Source organism: Nicotiana tomentosiformis, chromosome 1, assembly GCF_000390325.3.
Source record: "Nicotiana tomentosiformis chromosome 1, ASM39032v3, whole genome shotgun sequence".
In the NCBI taxonomy this organism is placed as follows: domain Eukaryota; kingdom Viridiplantae; phylum Streptophyta; class Magnoliopsida; order Solanales; family Solanaceae; genus Nicotiana; species Nicotiana tomentosiformis.
The window spans coordinates 132,157,280-132,177,316 of NC_090812.1; the positions used below are offsets into that span (position 1 = coordinate 132,157,280).

At 36.5% G+C, this 20,037-nt stretch overlaps 1 protein-coding gene across 4 annotated transcripts; it reads right to left on the reverse strand.

Annotated features, from left to right (window-relative positions):
* Positions 1–939: 939 nt before the first annotated feature.
* On the reverse strand, positions 940–16,266 carry LOC104094424 (NADH--cytochrome b5 reductase 1-like). Of its 4 annotated transcripts, XM_009600356.4 has the most exons (11): positions 16,157–16,266; positions 12,190–12,236; positions 10,031–10,160; positions 8,765–8,906; positions 8,551–8,641; positions 8,387–8,464; positions 7,860–7,940; positions 7,613–7,702; positions 2,394–2,459; positions 1,359–1,445; positions 940–1,217 (listed from the first exon to the last, which is right to left on the reverse strand). In XM_009600356.4, the coding sequence occupies exons 2-11, from the start codon at positions 12,199–12,201 to the stop codon at positions 1,125–1,127; spliced, it is 870 nt and encodes a 289-aa protein (XP_009598651.1). In that variant the 5' UTR covers positions 12,202–12,236; positions 16,157–16,266; the 3' UTR covers positions 940–1,124. The 4 variants fall into 4 exon arrangements, with proteins under 4 accessions (XP_009598651.1, XP_009598654.1, XP_009598653.1 ...); XM_009600359.4 differs by lacking the exons at positions 12,190–12,236; positions 16,157–16,266 and adding an exon at positions 10,296–10,490 and having other exon boundaries at positions 10,031–10,145; XM_009600358.4 differs by lacking the exons at positions 12,190–12,236; positions 16,157–16,266 and adding an exon at positions 10,296–10,490 and having other exon boundaries at positions 10,031–10,150.
* Positions 16,267–20,037: the final 3,771 nt, after the last annotated feature.

Consider the following 20,037-nt stretch of genomic DNA (forward strand, 5'->3'; position numbering starts at 1 on the left):
CGCTATGTATTATGTTGCCAGTTATTGATATATTGCACAGGTTCTTTAACTAGTGAGTATATCATGTGACTTGAACCTCGTCACTACTTTAGCAAGGTTAATCTTGATACTTACTGGGTACCCATTGCGATGTACTCATACTAAACTTCTGTACATTTTTGTGCAAATCCAAGTGCTGGAGGCAGCGGATCTAAAGAGAGCTTACACTGATCGCCATAATTCAAGGTAGAGCTACATGACCGTCGCAGTCCTTAGAATCGCATCCTTTATGTTGATGTTGTTAATGTTACATTCCAACAGTATTGTATTTGAAATATCCTTATGTATCCAATTAGAGGTTCATGACTCTGGGAAATTGTATTGCGTTTTGCTATTTTGGGCTTTTGTTAATGCTATTTCCACTGTAATATTAAATTCAATCTTATTATATCATATTTTAGGTGTTTTAATGTTATTAAGTGTTTGACTTACCTAGTCTTAGAGATACCTATGATGGGATGGTCGTGACACCCAATAACAACGATACTTCAATTAGCTTAATTACTTCTTTTCTTATCTTGGTAAAGGTAGACTATGAAAATGAACCACGCAAATTTCAGAAGAGCAAAGAACATACCAAAATCAGGGAAGACACGTTATTTGAGCCCGTTTGGACATAAAAAAAAAATTCACTTTTTTCAAAAAATTTCCATTTTTTTTTCTAAATCAATGTTTGGCCATAAAATTTCCAATTTTCACTTGAAAATAAATTTTGAAATTTTTCGAAAATTTAAAAAACTCCAAAAAACTATTTTTCAAAATTCACTCAAATCACTCACAAAACTTCAAAAACAACCCAAAATTCCAAATACAACTCTAATTTTCAAATATCATTTTCACTTGAAAATTATTTTCACTTTTTTTTGGAATTTTACAACTCTTATGTCCAAACGCCCACTTAAACTGAAAACAAGCTTTAGATTCGAGAGTTGTTTCATCCCCAAACTCTGTTAAACAGCCCTAATAGTCTACCATAAGCAAATAATAAGTGCCTTTCCTCAGCTGTAAATGACAGCATTCTCGATGGAGCTTAAATATCAATGAAGGGATAAAAATAAAAATAAAATGCAAAAAAGAAAAGGAAGTTAAAACTGGAATTGCATCTCGGGGGTGTATCCAAGGGCTTCAAGATGAGCAGCCATAGCCTTGTTCATTGGAGGTGGACCACACCTCAGTATCTGCATGTTCGACATGAAATCAGCTCTTAATCTCTACATTCCTTTCGAAACATTTTATAATTTCTTGTCCACTTATTTATCCAATTTAGAATTATTGAAACCAGACTCTTGCTTAACCATTGAAGAGAAATTATATCACACCTGAATGTCAGATGCTGGGGAAGGGCAACGAGTCTGAATCATTTCCTTGGACACAAATCCAACACCAGCGCTCCATAATTCAGGAGGCTACATATAAATCAAGTAAAGGATCACATAATATTCATGAATGTGCAACTCAAACTATGTTTTATAACAATATATGTTTACACAGTCTCGATAAACAGAAGGCACACATATATCGAGTAAACAGTCGGATATTCTTTTTCTCACAAGTGAACAATCACACAAATTTTCTTGAATATGTAGGAGAAGATATATTTGTGCAATCAGCTAGACAAGGAGCAATTTGGCAAGATACAAAAGAAGAAATGACCTGATCACGTGTAATAAATGTTTTGAATAGTATAGCTTAATTGCATAGACCTATATCTCTCAACTTCTACTTCTTACTTCTACCCTTTGTCTCGAGGTGGGTGGTGAGTTTTCTGGAAGTTGAACCACATATATTACACTCGGCAACTAACTACACTGCTGGGGGCAATATTTTACCTATTCTGTAGTATTACATCAAAACCAAACACTGAACCATAGCTAGTTGCAACCCAATCCTTTGTCACAAATCAAAAATTTTAGATGAAAGACGAGATGTCATTTGATTAAAAATAATTGGGCAAAATCGATTCCATGATCCAAGCATGTTTACTCGACATTTTGGTTAGATTCCGTCTAGTTTGCAGGCCTTTGACACACTAGCCGTAAAATGCTATCCTTCACGAGCACAAAAGGTTTGTGTTAAGTGTTTCAAGAAGGTTGAGGGGAAAAGTGGGACATCTTTCCCATCAGTTCCTTCTTCGGTTCTGATAAATCAGCAAACAGGTGAAATGAAATAATGCAACACTTCTGGGGTATCTACAGGAGTACTAGAAACTAGGATGAAAGATGGGAGATTAGTATTTACAAACATAAAGGCATCCTGAAGAAAAGAATGTTAAGAAATGTGTATAATGAACAACAGCTAGATGAAAGGATATGATTTTGAAAGCCAAAAAAGAACATAAAAGTTACGGAAGTCACCTGATTCAGTACGTAATAAATTTTGAAACGGTCAGGATAGTTAGCAGCAAGGCCATCCAACTGTTCCTGTAGGCCAAGAAAAATAAATTCAGTTGCTGAGTTAGTATCTTCATACATAATCTTTTCAACAAGAACTGACTAGCACGCAACGATCAACATTTCCAAGTAGTAATCTAATTTACTTTTGCGGCACAAATTGTTCAGCTATGTCCTCCCAAATTGCTAAAATGCAAACTTTCAGGAAGTAGGAAAGTTATTGGAAAGTTCAGCAAATGGTTGACTAGGTAAATATAAAGGGTAAATATAAAGTATCTGAAGATTAAGCTCATCATATAAACAAAATATCTGATTAAGCCTGTAGCTGTTATGCTAGACTGTGCTATAGCTATAATCACTCTCCCCCGCCCGTCAAAATTTCAAAATATAGATAAAAGTTGAAGTCTCCATTAAAACATAACATCTGACAGTTTCTCTCATAACATTTCCCGAATGCAGTTTTGAAAGAACACATCAGGGTTCGAGAAAAACACGAAATGTTTGTTTTTAAAACCAAATCAAAGGTGTCCCAGGGCTTAGGGTTTTGGTGTACTAGTCTACTAGTAAGAGCGAAATGCATGATGTGTGGGTTAGCCGCACATCACGGGTTCGAACACGCCGCAGACGGAAGCATGATATTTAAGTGGAGAAGAATAGCAGGGCGGGTTTATTATCCACCGAATTTTAAACCGTGCGCCAGTGGCCCTCAGTGATTCTCAATTATTAGAAAAAACCAAATCAGAGGGTGTTTGGCTAAGCTGAAGTGCTTATAAGCCAAAAATGAGCCGCTGGTCACCCCCAACTTATGATTTTTTAGCTTATAAACACTTTAATTTTGACCAAGATATCTACTATTCTATCCCTAGAATACTCCTTTTAAGACAAAACTCCTCGCATGATTTCAGTCTCCCAATTCTTCAAAACCTAAACAACCCGCCGCCTCTCCAATTCGCCAGATTCTCGTCAGCAATATTTGGGGTAAGCAAAATTCACTCGTCTTCCGCATATTTTTGCATAACTGGTGTTGTAGTTTTACACTAACGAATTACTTCAAAGTCAATTGCAATTAACTTTTTATATGAAGTGATAACCTGTAAAACATAAGCAACCTATTATAAGAGATAAAACAACACCGGTTATGCAAAAACTTTTACAAACTATTAGTGTATCTATGATCTTTTTCGTACAATATACTTTTCACTTTTCTTATACCTCTCATACTCTTTTTGCTACTCCCTCCGTTCCAATTTATGTGAACATGTTTGTTTGGGCACGGAGTTTAAGAAAAAATAAAGACTTTTGGAATTTGTGGTTCTGAACAAGTCAAAAAGGGGTCCACAGTATTTGTGTGGTTATAAAAGCTTCTCATTAAGGGTAGAATTGGAAGTTTAAGCTAAATTGTTTTCAAATTTAGAAAGGGGTCATTATATTTGGAACGGACCAAAAAGGAAATAGGTTCACATAAACTGGAACGGAGGAAGTATTATATTTGCATCTTTTTGAGCTTTTGTTGTGGTGAATATTTTTTGGTATTTGTCATCTAATTTTCAAGAGGGATAAACAAGAAGCTGAAAATGAGAGTTATCTGCCACTCGTTGATCCTGATGTTGGCAGATTCGCATGAGTCAACGATGCAAATGTAGAAAATGTGGAGAATCAAGGAGATAATAATATTTGGATGGCAATTCGTGATAGCTGAATGTTTTAATTTAATTTTTCACAAATAATACGCATCAAGTGTCTGTTTCTTCTCTACAAATTTTGTGTATTACATAGGTATGTTTTACTGACAATCTTCTGTTAATTTAATTATTATTATTTTATAGCTTATGATTGTCTGCTTATCATAAAATGATTTTTATAAAAAATAATCTTATTTAATTACTTTGTACTAAAATAAAATGAGAAATAGAACATTTTGTATTTGAATCTACCTGGAATCTAAACTCTAGAAGAAATCACGCCCTTATTCATATAATAAATAGTTTTAAGGTCATTTAAGTCATTTTAACATAAAAAGAACTTGTCGGTAACACTTTTATCCTAACAAGTAACTGCTTATTTATTAAATCAGCTCAGCACTTAAAAGTACTTTTCAGCACCTAATGCTAATCAGATACTCTAGATCAGCTAAGCCAAATGGGCTCTCAATAGGTTTAGGAAATCAACTTGGTTTGGCTTTAAACCAAACATGTTAATAAGTTGGTTTCCAGAAACAGCTCTGGGGATGTTTTCACTGCATAAGCCAAGACCATTTGGCAATTGCAAATTTGACATTTTCATTTTGCTAAGTTTTTCCTCCTTAGACAGATCTTTTACATTTTTCGGCAACAAGAAAATACGTTTAGTAGCAAAAGAAGATGTTTGATCAGATTTTGTCTATTCAATTTGTTCCTATATGAAAGTTGTTGAAGTGTGTATCCATCTCATCTAAAAGCTTAAACTGTTAGAGAGAGCACACTTTTATTTACTTAATTATGTCTTCAACACGCCCTCGCATGTGCGAGTTTGATTCTTTTTTATGAGCCAAGCATGTGAAAATTCTTTTTGATATTTGGGTGGCGGTGAGACTCGAACCCAGGACCTCAGCCTACTCTGATACGGACAAGATGTACGGAACTCAGAAAGCACGGGAGAAAAATATATTATTGATGTACGGACAAGATGATTGATGAATAATCCCATGAGAGTTCATAAACTACTGAAATGGAAGACAAATACTCTAGGGCATTATCACTACAAAATATGCGGATAGAAACCCCAAATTGATTTTGAATTTCAGCGTGGAAGGTTTGGAAAATAGAAAACAACTCAGATCGATTTTTCATCAAAAATATCCAAGTGCACCTGGAATAACCATCAATGAAACTACTAGAGTAGCAAAATCCCAAGGTAGAACTGACTCGGCTAGGACCTCAAACATCTGAATGGACAAAAGTGAAAGGTAACTCTGCTCAATTATTAGGATGTCGAGGGAAATGGGAACGAGTATGCTTACCGAGCTGACATGACTCACTCTAGAGTGGACAAGTGAGATAAACCAGGTACCATTTTTTGAATTTTCGACAAACTGGGATATCCTAACCGTTTATGTCATAAATCTGGTGAATCAACAACAGGACAAGTTGTTGAAAGAAGACAAGATGTGAGTCCATGTGATTTTGCAAGGATAAGATAATAAAGTCCATTTGATTCACGCCCCGTACCGATGATCCGCCCCGTACTGCATTCATGTATAAAAACAAGGTCATCAAGAAATAAACCAGAGCATTCAAGTGATTTGGCCATGGGACTAACGACTGTGAGATTAAAAGGACTACCGAGAACGTAAAGAACTGAATCTAAAGGTAAGGAACGAAGTGGACTTGCTTGACCGATTTGCCACGGTTTCAGACTCGTTGGCCATTGTGACTGTTGGAAGAGATTGAGAACATGAAATAGTAGTGAAAAGAGATTTGTTATCAGAAATATGATTAAAGGCACCTGAATCAATGACCCAAGACTCGGAGGTTGAAAATTGGGAGACACAAGTCATGCTACAACTTGTTTGAACAACGGAAGCTATCTTTGAAGATGTTTGTTTACATGCTTTGTACTGAAGGAACTCAATATAACCCTGTAGAGAAACCATCCAACTATTCATAGTATTGGATCCCATTTTCCTACAACCAATTTCTCAAATTCTTGACTAAAAGTTGTATGGTTTGGATTGAAGAGAGGTCTAGCACCACTGCAACTCCCAGAATTTGTGGCTTGCTAAAAAAAAGGAACCAGCCGCCGGAACAGTCGCCGGAAACTGCAACTGCAACTAAATCACTGGGAAAAAAAAGCTGGAATTAGGTGTAAACTGGCTAGGTAGGGTCAGAATTGCCTTGTGAACAAGCTGTCCTGAAGAAGCTCGGCCAAAAAATGGCCGGATAAGCACGCACAGCGCGTGGGACAGACGCGCCGGCGGAGTCACACTCTGACCGGTGCGTGCGCCGTTTGATGCCGGAGAATCTAAATGGGATTTGGTCGCCGGAGTTTTCTGAGTCTAATGTGGTGTTGGTTTGTGAACAACACTCACCAAACGTGAGATGGCGCAAATTAGTCACTAAGGTCACCGGAAAATTGCACAGTGACCGAGTTTTTTCTTCCTGGATGTTGCTGGAATGACGCACAGCGATCTTTTTTCACCGATGCTCTGACACCATGTTGAAGTGTGTAACCATCTCATCTAAAAGCTTAAGTTGTTAGAGAGAGCACACTTTTATTTACTTAATTATGTCTTCAACAAAAGCGTCCATAACGTGGTGGGGTTTTAATGATATTTTTCCAAACACAACGGCTACCCAAAACCATTTCTTCCAAAAGCAAATAAGAGTGTTTTTAAAAGTTCAAACCCCGAACCAACTCCCTCAAATTAAACTCAGATTAAATGCACCCCACCCCCCACCCCCACCCAAAAAAGGGAAAAGGAACAAATGCCCCCTAAAAGAAACTAGACCATAATGTGCATACATTTTTGGACACTACGAAACACAAACATACATACATTTTGGAAACTTTACCTATCAAAAGAAAAGTTGTATAGCATGTGGCGGTCACAAATAAATGTGCTTAATTTTACTTTTATAAGCAAAGGATGAAACTGGGGTGAGGGAGAAACCCCAGGAAACAGTACAAGAAGCAGCTTTATTACTAATATAGCTGAAGTGAAGAAAGATTGAATACTTTAGAGATGATATTCACCTGTGGAAATTGGCTGCGAGAAATGGACAAACACAGAAATTCTTCCCAAGTTTAAGACAATTTCCTCAATGTGGAAATGCTCTACAACTACAGTACAGATCACTGTGTGCTGATTTTGTGTTTTACTACATCAAAGATAATCAGGAGGCATTTATATTTCAGCTATCTAACACAACACTACTAGGCAAAAACTTAAAAACATCTAAAACTGGATAAGTATACTAAATCCTTCAAAACCACAGTCAGCATAGAGCTATACTAAGCACACTTTCTCCAGATACAATAACACAGCACTACTGCCACATAGAGGAAGAAAGGAAAAACTTGAAAATTAGAAAGAAAATAGAAAAAGCAAGAAAAATGAGATTATTGATAAGCTCACTGCTCAAACTGTCCAATATGTTTAGTCACGAACTCAAACAGCAGATTCATCAGGTGATATGCTAAATTACCTTTAAAAGAATGTCTTCATAGGTAACATTAGCATATATCAGGTGCACCTTTGTTTTGTCATCTGGATTCTCGAGAATAGCTCTAGCAACCTGGAAAAAGACAACCAAATATTTACCGACTTCAAACCCAAAAACCTCAGTAAATAAGTGCAAGGTAACAATTTATTGTGGAAAACCAATAAAGCTAACCATAAGTAACCAAAAAGAAAGGTGGGCTGGAATAACACATCAAACAAAGGGGACAGACCTGAAACATTGGGGTAATGCCAGAGCCTCCAGCAAGCATTCCAAATGCTCTCACTTGACCAGGCTGGTACTTAAAGCGGCCCTATTAACAAGAGATGTAAATTGCATGAGTCCACTACCGATGAATCTTTTTAACAAAATAATAAGACTACAATTCAAATGAAATAAAGTAAATTGGAGCTTGTCCCGTATTTGAACCTCAGGCATGGATGCAGAGAAACCACAATTTACATAAAAGTGCAGAATATGATAAGATATCTAGCAAATCTATCCTTGTCAAAACAATAATTTCTAGGTAAATCACATGACTTGTTATTCGTTTCATTGTCCAATTTGCAAGTCATTTTGATATTGTTCCAAAAGTTCAAACAAACTCAGGCAGTTTTGAAAGAGAGCAGGTGTGAAAAAAATCATTCTGAAAGGACCGCAAGAAAACTAGAATGCTACAGCACTAGAACATGAACTACTGTAAGTTGCTGTTCAATGAATGATAACACATGAAATAACAAAAACGAAGCAGAACAGCACCTTAGGTCCCTTCACAGCCAAATAATCACCCTCACGCATTTCTCGGAAATGATGAGACATCCTTCCTTGAGGATACATCTAAGCATTTGCAAATTGACCAATTAGAGTGAGCAAAAGAATATACTTTATAGCAAGCAAAGACTAACCAGAAAACCAGAATTTACCTTAATAACTAGTTCAAAATATCCAACATCTGAGTCCAAAGTAGTTGGTGTGTACGCTTTAACAACCTCTTCACCTTGACTATCCTTGCCCCTGTTCGTTAGAGCATAAAGTATTGTATCATGGCAGAAGAGTTACCAAATGTCTCCTAATAATTAGTAAAAAGAAATATTTCAGGCACAAGGATCAAAGGCTAATGCAGAAACCAAACTGAACCTGCAACTAATATGTTGTCCAATGGGTAGGCCCAATACAGAAGTAGGTGTGGGGAGTTCAAATCTGAACTTAGCAACATTGTGGCTTATTTGTGTGCGCTTCACAAGCTTAAATTCTTTGAACCTCTCGGGATCCAAGCATACTGTAAAGCCAACACGATTTAACTAGTTAGTCTATAATAACCAAGATCAAAAGCATGGTCACCACAAAATTTCAAGCAGATATTCTCAATTAAACCAATAAGTCAGCAGATATGCTGACATCTTAGAAAATACAAGAGGAGCACTTAGGTTTCCTTGCTACAAACATTGGGTATTTAACTTTACTATCTAAATGAATAAGTACAGCCTTTAAAAGTCAACACTAGAAGACTAATAATGCATGCTTTGTTTGTCTCGATTTGTTTGACAATTGTTTACTTATCATGGTCAATTTGACCAATCAGACATGGAATAATTCACTGTTTTGACGTTATATTTGGTAAGTTACAAGTTTCTCATATAAAAAAGAAGAAAGAGTTATTTAATTATCTTAGTCAAAAATCCATTTACATAAAAATTTTAGTCTGCAGCTTAAACACGACGAAGCAAACTGTGACAACCATTTTTGGAGTACTTAGAGTCATCAAATAATAGAAAACAGTGTTTGGTTGTAAAAAGAAAGCATTTTTCACCAACTGCTCCAATCAATGGTTAAACATTACTATCAATCTCTATATACACAGCAATTTCATCAAAACACTATCCCATCTGTTAATATTATTATCATTCTTCAATAAATGCTCATTTTCAAGATATATTTTTCACTAACAATAATGACTTATTTTCGGAAAAACATTTTGAGGAAAACATACCAAACACACCTGGTCCATTGACAACATTTCCCCTATATATATACATATTTTGATAGCCTAGAAATCTCGAGGACTATGGCACATAGTTTGAAACCCGGTAAATAATGAGCCCACCTCTCTACCCTCCCCACTTAAATACTAAGCTTTTGACTGTTGCAGGACTGAACTCGTGATGTATGCCTAACCCACACATGGTGCTGCATTCTTATATCCTTACCACTAGACCAAAGCGTTTGAGGCTAAAATGTGATTCGAACTCTAGATGTTCAATGGGTCAAGCAACTCAAGATCTAACGCTACTTTGTGCGCTAAAATGAGGTTCGGACTCTAGACTTAAACATAGCCATGCACAAGTCTATATCGCTCGCCCTTCACTTATGTAGTAAGTAATGGGCAGCTAAAGTAAATAAGACCTTTGGGTTTCTTGGAAGAATAATAGTAGGCAGCAGCACCAGCAGCAGCAATAGCAACAGCAACCCCAATGATAAATTGAGCTTCTGCTCTTTCAAAAAACTCCATCCTCAAAACCTGATCTTTACAGCACTGTTTAAAAAAAACCTCAAACACTAATCCATTGAATCGTAAATTCCCAGAAATGGAAAATATTAATGTAAAAGTCAAACGGGTTTGGAATCAATTTTGGCCCATATAAACCAATAAAATGAATAGAATTCTTACCAGATCAGAGCAATCTTCAAAAGTGTCTGATAGGGTAGGTCAGACAGTTGAATAGAAGAGAAGTAGAAATATGGGAGCAGAGCCCAATATCGAAAATTGGGTATGGGAATGATAAAAGGGGTAGATAATAAAGGGATCAGCCGGCTCACCTACCCTCAACTCCCAATCTTCTAGCTTCACTCTTGGTTTTGGAATCAATACCAAACTCAATGCCTTTTATCTTAGGGACTTTTTCGTATACTAGTCTTTTATGTGCCTGGTACGTATAATCCCTAAAACTATAAAAAAAAATAGATAGGAAAAAGCATTACTATAAGAAATGTTCGTTGTAAGAGGCGGCTAATGCTGATATCATTTTTCAAGACAAAAAATTTCATTAATTTTCCTATAAAAATACTATTTTGTGCTAGTAAGATTGTAGTTCTAACAAATAATGTCAGAATATTTTGTCAAAAGAACTACAGTTAAGTTAAGTGAATTATACTTAAGTCATGAGTACGGAACCAACATAGCGAAAAATTAAACTCAAGCGATCAAACTATGAAAAAAAAAAAAGAGGAAACAAAAATAAGTATAACACATTATTTAAATGCACTATGTCCTTTTTTAATGGATGGGGGTTAAAGTCTATCCCTCCTCTTTTTTTTAAATATATATAGCGCATGAAAAATATATATAGAATATTAATGTACAAAATGAGCAATATATTGTTGGGTGCTCCGATGGTTAAAGTCTAGATATAAAGGTGTGTTTTGGCCTTGGAGTTCTAGGGTTCAATTCTTGCCACTACCAAAATTTTATTTTTCTGTTTCTTTTTTATTTCTAATTGTTTTCATTATTTGGTTTAAGTATTTAGATATAAATATTTTAATATTTATAAGTACTCTCCATTGAAGAAAAAACATTTAAAAATAAAGAATTCCAAGCAATAGATTAAATGTATATATTAATTAAATTTCTCTTATGGGAAATTTTAATTATAAAATAAAATTCATGATTCTATATTGAAAATAAAAAGAGAAAAAAATAATTTTGTATTGCATATAATATAAAATAACAACTATTAAAAGTTTTGGTAGATTTTCTTAACGAAATAATAAAAGGCTTCTCTTTTTTTAACTTGTAATGAATTCAAAATCATAATTATTTTAATATAAAAGAAACAAAAAAATAAAATTTGTAGGTGGTAGAAATTGAACCCTAGACTCCAAGGCAGAAACCCACCTTCAAAACATAGCCTTTAGGCTTCGGAGCACCCAATAGTCTATTGCTCTTTAAGTACATTAAATGTCATTTTTCTGCTTTTCAATCATATGTATATTTCAAAAAAAAGGAGGGGGAGGGAGTGACATAGCGCATTTAATTAATGTGTTATACCTATTTTTGTTCCCTTTTTTTCCCCATAATTTGGTGGCTTGAGTCTAAGTAGTCGCTATATTGATATTGGCTTCTTTACAAACTACATCAATACACATAAGTATTGATAATGATCTCATTATATGAGTAATTTATTGATCGTAGATGTTGGATTCTAAGACTCAGTGTCACTACCATCTCGTATGCATGATCACTTCTCCGAGAATCCTCTATGTAAATGATCTCGTCCCTTTTTTCTTTTTTCTTTTTTTCTAATTGACCTTTTCTATAGTTTGCACAAATTAATAGTGCATCCTCATAATTTATGTTGTCGACCAGTGCTGGTAAATTGTAAAGGCAACATATGCTAATGACTAATTTACTATAAATTAAAAGTACTCTAAATATGTTACTCTTTTTCACTTGTGGTTTCCATCACTTTAGAACAACTCCTCGTCAGTAGCAACACAATCAAAAATAATACATTATCTACTAAAATAACACCATGTAACAATCTAGAAAAGGAAAGTAATCTTACCATAATTTTCATCTCTGAGTACCCCGAATCTCGCGCTCTCAGCTGACCTATCAGCATCAAGTAGTTGGGATAACAAAAACTGTTATTTTAACGGCGGATATTTTAAAAAGATAATATTCTCATAATTTGGGATTTCACAATATAGTCATGATATATAAATACCAGCAAAGGTGCATTAAAGACATATCATCCAGGAAAAGAGAAGAAGAAACTAATAGATATATGTGTTACTTTATTTCCTTAAGATCTAAAAGATGAAACTAACACTAACAAAAAACACAAGAAAGTTAAAGGAGCGTACTATGATGCTTACCTTGATCAAAACTCAAGATAGAAAATTAGCTTTAATAACCTGAAGATGAAAATTGCCAAAACACGCAAGCATACGATGGACAAGCGTGGAAGAGAAAGACATGCCTTCTTCTATTGATTAACAAGAATATATATGCAAGTCAAGTAGTAAACCTTAGTACTAACAAATATGAAAAACTAGTCCTAGCAAATATGGAAAAAGAAAACTCTCCTAGTCCTAAACATATACAAATATATACACCCACACACACGCTTTTTCAATATCCCCCTCCCCCTCAAGCTAGCGCATGCGGATTACAAATGCCCAACTTGCACAAGAGAGAAACATACTGAGATTTTTCTAATGCCTTTGTAAAGATATCTGTCAATTGCTTATGTGAAGTCACAAAGCTAGTGCGAATATTCCCATTATCAATATTGTCACGAATAAAATACTATGTGTAATGCTGTTTGACCGTTACAATAAAGATGAATAGGGGAAGTGAAAGTCACTCCCAAAGTTGATAAAAATTCCTTCAACCATTTTACCTCACAGATTGTCATTGCCATAGAATAATATTCAGCCTCTACAGATGATGGAGAGATAGTATGTTGCTTCTTAGTCTTCCAAGATATGGGTGAGTTACTTTATTTGTTTGCCATATCTTCGCTAGGTATTTTATAAAATTATTGTAGCAGGTTGGTCTAGTAATTAGGAGGCGGCCGTTCGATCGCCTATGATACTAGGACCAATAGGTTCAAAATAGGTTTGTGCCGTAGGTGTTGAACGATCTACTAGCGGAAGTTGCACGACAAAGAGAAAAGTGGAGCATTCACAAAGAAATGGTGTAAGCAAAACGAGATAAACCAACCTATAAGCGAGCGTCGAGTCAAGGGAAAACCAGCCCAGAGTCATACCATCCATAGAGACGTAGATTACATTTGCTTTTTAGTAAAAGTGAACAACCCATAAAGTTGCAATGCTCCTCTTTTGGTTGCTGCATGAACTGAGATAAAATATGAACACTATAGGATAGTTTCCGCCGAGTGAAGCACAGATAAATAAGTCGACCTATCAAATGATAATAGTGCTCAGGGTCATCAAGTGCCCGTCTACCTACCAATGCTAGTCGATGATTCTGTTCCAAAGGCATTCCCACAGGCTTAGCACCTAATAACCCAACCTCTGAAATAATATCCAAGGCATATTTTCGTTGTCTCAAGAAGATACCTTTCTAATTTTTGGAGACTTCCACTCCCAAAAAATATTTCAATCTACCCAAATCCTTCATGTGAAAGCATTTGCGAAGACATATTTTGAAATTGCGAATAGCCTCGGATTTGTTGTTAGAGATAATCAGATCATCAACATACATAAGGATATTTACTCGAACTTCACCCTTTTCAGAGTAAAAAGAGAGTAATCAGAATATGAATGCTTGAACCCATAGTCCTCCAAGGCAGCCGACAACTTAGCAAACCAATACCCCAGCACTTGCTTTAACCCATAAAGGGACTCCGAAGTCTGCACACTTTTCCTGGACTTGCAACTCGAAACCCAGGAGGCAATTTCATGTAAACCTCTTCCTAAAGATCCCTATACGGGAAGGCATTATGTACATTCATTTGATGTAACTCCCAATTCTTTGCAGTTGCTACAACCAAAAATATGCGTACAGCCACCATCTTTGCCACTGGGACAAGCGTTTCATTATAGTCGATCCCCTATACTTGATGATTCTCGAGAATAACTAGTTAGGCCTTATGTCGATCAATTATTCCATCAGAGTTGTACTTTATCTTGTAAAGCCACCTGCAATCGAGATCCTTTTTGTTAGGAGGCAGATCCTTTATTACCCATGTTCTGTTATTCTCTAGCGCCTGTATTTTTAATCTCGTTGTTTCTCTCCACTTTTCATATTTTACGGCCAAATAGAAATGAGCCAGTTCATGAGCTGCAGTGATTGCTGCAAGGAAAGCCCTTTGTTGTATAGAGAATTTATTGTAATTCAGATATTGTGTTAAAGGATAAGGCGTATCTGAGTGATGTTGTGAAGTGGATAGAGGACAAGATGGACTCAATTTCTGGGCAACATTAGTAACATAATCACGCAATTAGACCGGTGTATGTTTTTAGCGGTGTCCGCATCCCAACTGCTCCTTTTCTATTATTTTTGTAACGACCCGGCCGGTCGTTTTGAGCGTTGTAGCCCCGTTCCCCCATTACTACTTATTATATGCCCAACTGTTATTGTATGACTTGCCGGGGTAGTTGGTTTAGTTCCGGGGATGTTTCAGAATGAGTTGGGACACTTAGTCCCAAGGTTGAAAGATTAAGTTGAAAGAGTTGACCGGATGTTGACTTACGTGTAAATGGATCCGAAATGGAGTTTTGACGGTTTCGATAGCTCCGTAAGGTAATTATAGACTTAGGAGTGTGTCCGGATAATGATTTGGAGGTCCATAGGTGATTTTGGCTTGAAATGGTGAAAGTTGGAAAATTAGAAGATTGGAGAGTCGAGAAGTTTGATTGAGAGTTGACTTTGTGGTTATCGGGCTCGAATTTTGGTTTCGGAAGTTGGAATAGGTCTATTGTGTCATTTATGACTTGTGTGCAAAATTTGAGATCAATCGGGATTGATTTGATAGGTTTCGGCATCGATTGTAAAAGTTGGAATTCATTAGTTTTCATTAGCCTTGAATTGGGGTGTGATTTGTGTTTTTGATGTTGTTTGATGTGATTTGAGGCCTCGACTAAGTTCGTATCGTGTTTTAGGACTTGTTGGTATATTTGGTTGAGGTCTGGGGGGCTCGGGTAGATTTCGGAGGGTTAACTAATCGAATTTTGAACTTAAGAGATGGTTGATGAGTTCTGGACTGGTGTAATCGCACCTGTGAAGGTCTTGGTCACAGGTGCGAGGACGTAAAAGCAAAGGGGGCATCGTAGAAGCGAGTTTGGCTGGGCTGCTGATGGGCCGCAGGTGCGAGGCAAATGCGGCATCTGCGAGCTCGCAAATGCATAACGATGGTCGCAGAAATGGAATGGGGACTGGAGAGGCAGGTCCGCAGAAACGTACGGTTTTGTGCAGGAGCGCACCTGCAGGTGGGGGCTTGGGGCCGCAGAAGCGAGAGGGCGGGGGTCTAATGTAACTCCGCAAATATGGAGCTTTGACCGCAAAAGTGGGACCGCAGATACGGTTAAGTGGAGCGCAGGTGCGAAAGGCCCTGGACAGAATTATATTCGAAGGGTTTCCGGGATTTTTTTCATTTTGGACTTTGCAAGCTCGGATTAAGGCGATTTTTGTGTCACGATCCAAATCGGAGGGCCACGATGGGCACCCGGTGCCTTACTCACCCGAGTACTAATGTAATGTATCTTTCTTATCATACCATCATGGGTAAATGGGCTAGAAGGTCTGTCATGAGATAAACAGAATAAAACATAAGGGAATATAAGACATAGAACGACCCAACATGATATAGAAACTTTTACATGTGACATATGGGCCTATAAGGATGACATGATCATTTGTACACTCAAAACATAGGCCGACAAGGCCATACAAATATCCATATACATGACATTTGTCTACAAGCCTCTAAGAGTATATAAGCGTTATAAAGGTCGGGACAGGGCCCCACCATAACAATCAATACATGTCCAAATCATACTGACCAAATAGGCAACTCCGGAGCAAGTAGAGTGCACCAACACCTTCCGCTGATCTAATAGCCTACTAGGAGGACTGTCAACCTGTCTATCGGGACCTGCGGGCATGAAATCTAGCGTCCCCAGGCAAAAGGAACGTTAGTACAAATAAAGTACCGAGTATATAAGGCATGAAAAACAGTATATAAAAGACATAAAAACATGGAGTAAAGGACTCAACTTGGAAGTCTGAATAGCTCTGTGAATCATAAAACATTTATAATGTCATGCATGTGCGTATAAATATTATATCATGCATATGTATATACGTACATAACATCATCAAGCCTCTGAGGGCATCCCATCATATCATCTCGGCCTCTGTGGGCGAAATCATCAACGTATACCAACTGATCAGGTGGAGGTGCGTATATAACGTCGTAACCTTTCCCCATACCCCATATACATATCATATACGCATATATAACGCCATCTGGTCATGTGTCAATATATATGTATAAATGAATGCAATGCATAAAGAAGTAAGTTGATACTATCTCTCGAAATGTCATAAGATCAATATGCCTTCGGTTAATATCATGATATAAACTTTATAAACTTATGTATTATCTAAGACCCATGAACAGACGATATAATAACAGGACACATGCGGAATCAAGAACATAGGCATCCCTATTACCTCTATGAATAGAGTCATTTGTAAAAATTACACGTTTGCTCGTTTCATTTGTATCATATGGATCATGCCAAAAGAAAAGAAGGGATAGCCTTAACATACCTTAACCATGTTGTGTCCTTAATACCTTCCAAGCAACTCTTCAAATAACTCAACTCAATCTACCATAGCATAAGGAGATTCAAAATTAGTGTTGAGTAAAGGCTAAGTCCGTAACTTAAGCTAGTAGCTCGTTTACGTAAACTCGACAGCATCTCCCCTGTAACAAGGGCCTCCTCCAATACCATATACCAAAAACAACAAAAACAACAACCAGAGCAATCCAGTAACACATAAGTATCAATAATAAGACACTATATAACAACAACAAGTCACAACTACTTCACGACGAGCGGCAAGCTCCGATTGGAATCCATATACCCCATATCACCCCTTATAGACTTCTTACTTTAACTTAAAGATATCATTAACATGAAAATGAAGTCATTCATCAATGATTCCAGCCTTATACCATATAGTTATAACAAAAAAAATAATCCACAACTCCAACTATCCTCAATTAGAAACTTTATTCACCAGTTCATGTCTAGTCCGTCCATTTAACTTAATCAACATCAAGATAACCTTAAGAACATGCAAGAACACAAAATACATACCTCCTAAAATAGCTTCAAGTAAAAATCAAAGTTATATTTAGCTTACAACAGTCCTCAATGGCAATACAACACCACAGAAGTGACTTAAGCTAATCTTCATTTCCAATCTCAAGTTTCATATGTTTCTTTCATCAATTCACTTGATTAACATATATACATGCATAAAAATAGAAAACATAACATAATCAAGTTATTTTCCCCAATTTTCAGCCATAACAATATATATATATATATATATATATATATATATATATATAGCCTTAAAATAATCCAACAAAAGATAATAATATCTCTTCCCCTTTTAAGTGCTATCTTGTAATCATTCACTCCAACAACACAATCATCATGTAATTTACCTTAAAAACCATCAAAAGGATATTAAACATACCTTAGGAAGTAAATAAATTTCAAACCCCAAGCTTAACTTAACTCACCATCATCCTTATTCACATCACAACACCATAGAGGGGTTATTCTTCATCTTTGGCTAGCTTTGATATTGGATTATGGTGTATTTGTTTTTTTTGGAATGTATTTGGACCTTTTGGGAACTGTTTGGGAGATTTTGGAGAGTGTGAGGATGGAAATAGGTCAAAAAATAAGAAAATCTCATCCCAAAAATGAGATAAGAATAAGTGAAGGTCGGCCACTGACTAAGTAGGTCCCATAAGGGCTGCCTGCGTAGTCTCGCAAAAATGCGAATATCTCTCTACTAGAATGTCATATCGACAAATGGTTTAATGAGTTAGAAACTAAACTCATAGATCTTCAATGTGGTAGGTGGATCATCCTGCAATTCCAAGTATATTGGGAGAAAAAAGCAGCTAGATTTGACCTAACTTTCAGCACATTTATGAATGTAACTTGTGATGACCTTTGCCAACTTTTATTCCATAACTCGCTTGACATCAAAACATAATACACGAATATCATACAAATAAAATAACTCATAACACAACTTCCTTATCATATTAAGAACCCTAGTCTCACCTCAAAAGTACATATTATAACATTCCCAGCTTGTCGACATTCGACGAAACTTATTTTCTTCAATTTGTTTAGCTTCTAAGCCTTTCAACCCTCTTGGTAATTGTTATCCATGATCTTAAAGATTTTTAACCTACAAAGTAACATGATTAACTTACTTTATGTATTTTCAAAGATGATCTCATTTCTGAGCTTATATCAATTGACTTACGACGTACTTTTACGTACGAAAATAGGGGGTGTAACATTTTGAGAGGGGTTTCGAGTGATTTCTTGAGGTAAGCCACTTTTGATCATTTTTATGCAATAATATGGATTACCCATTGAATTTCCCACCTATTTTATGTGCTTTTAAGGTGGAATTTTGGGAGTTTTGTGCTAGGGATTTGAGAATGAATTTGGGGATTTGAGTGACCATTTGGTGTCGGAATTTGGCAAATTTGGTATGGTTGGACTCGTAGTTGAATGGGTGTTCGGATTGTATAAATTTTATTGGCTTTTGAGACGTTGCCCAGGGTTGACTTTTGAATTGACCTTTTGACTTTTGAATAAAAATTTAACATTTTTATATAGAATAGATTCCAATAGCTTGAGTTGATTGTATCGAATTGTTTGTGGCAAATTTCAAGGCGTTCAGAGGCTGATTCGCGAGGCAAGGGCTTATTGGAGTAGAGATTCGCATGGTTTGAGGTAAGTAATACTTCTAAATGTGGTTCTAAGGGTATAAATCCCTGAATTTCGTGAAATGTTATCGATGTTGGGGAAACGCACATGCTAGGTGACCGTCGTATGTGCGTACACCGTAGTAATGATGACTTAGTTGATTTCGTGGGGCTGTGTAGTCACCTTATCTGAATATCATTACTGTACTCTATGTGTAGAGCACTTGAGATGTGATTTATGTTAGAAATCATGTTTAGGCTATGTGTTGATACTATTGGGACCCACAACAGTCATTCTTTTGCTGTTGAGTTATTTGCTTAATTTGTAATTTTGTACCCAGTTGCATTCATCATTGCCTATCATATCTCAGTCTCTGTTATTATTTATTTTCACACCATATATCTGGAGAGATTGATGACTAAGTGAGGCTGAGGGCCTGTTTATGAGTGATATTGATGGGATCGGGCTGCACGTTGCATCAGGTACTATTGACTCATGATGGGATCGGGTTGCATGCCGCAGCAGGTATTATTGATTCATGATGGGATCGGGTTGCATGCCGCAATAGAATTTATTAGTGCTTGGGCAGGATCCGCCCCTCCAGAGTCTGACATACCAGCAGTGAGCGCAGGTTCTATTGATTCATGATGGGACCGGGCTGCATGCCGTAACGAGTACCATACAGTATTGAGTGACTGAGTGTAATGAGTGAGAATTGAGATAATCAGGTTGAGTACTCTGAGAGTGTGAGTACGTGAGGCTTTCATTGTGTTGCATCATACGATGTGCATATTGGCTTATAGATATAGAGATGTCATATTCCTCATATTATTCAGACTTGGCATATATTATCCGTATTGAGCTTAATTGTTAACCTGAAAGCATGTCTACATTTCCAGTACTAT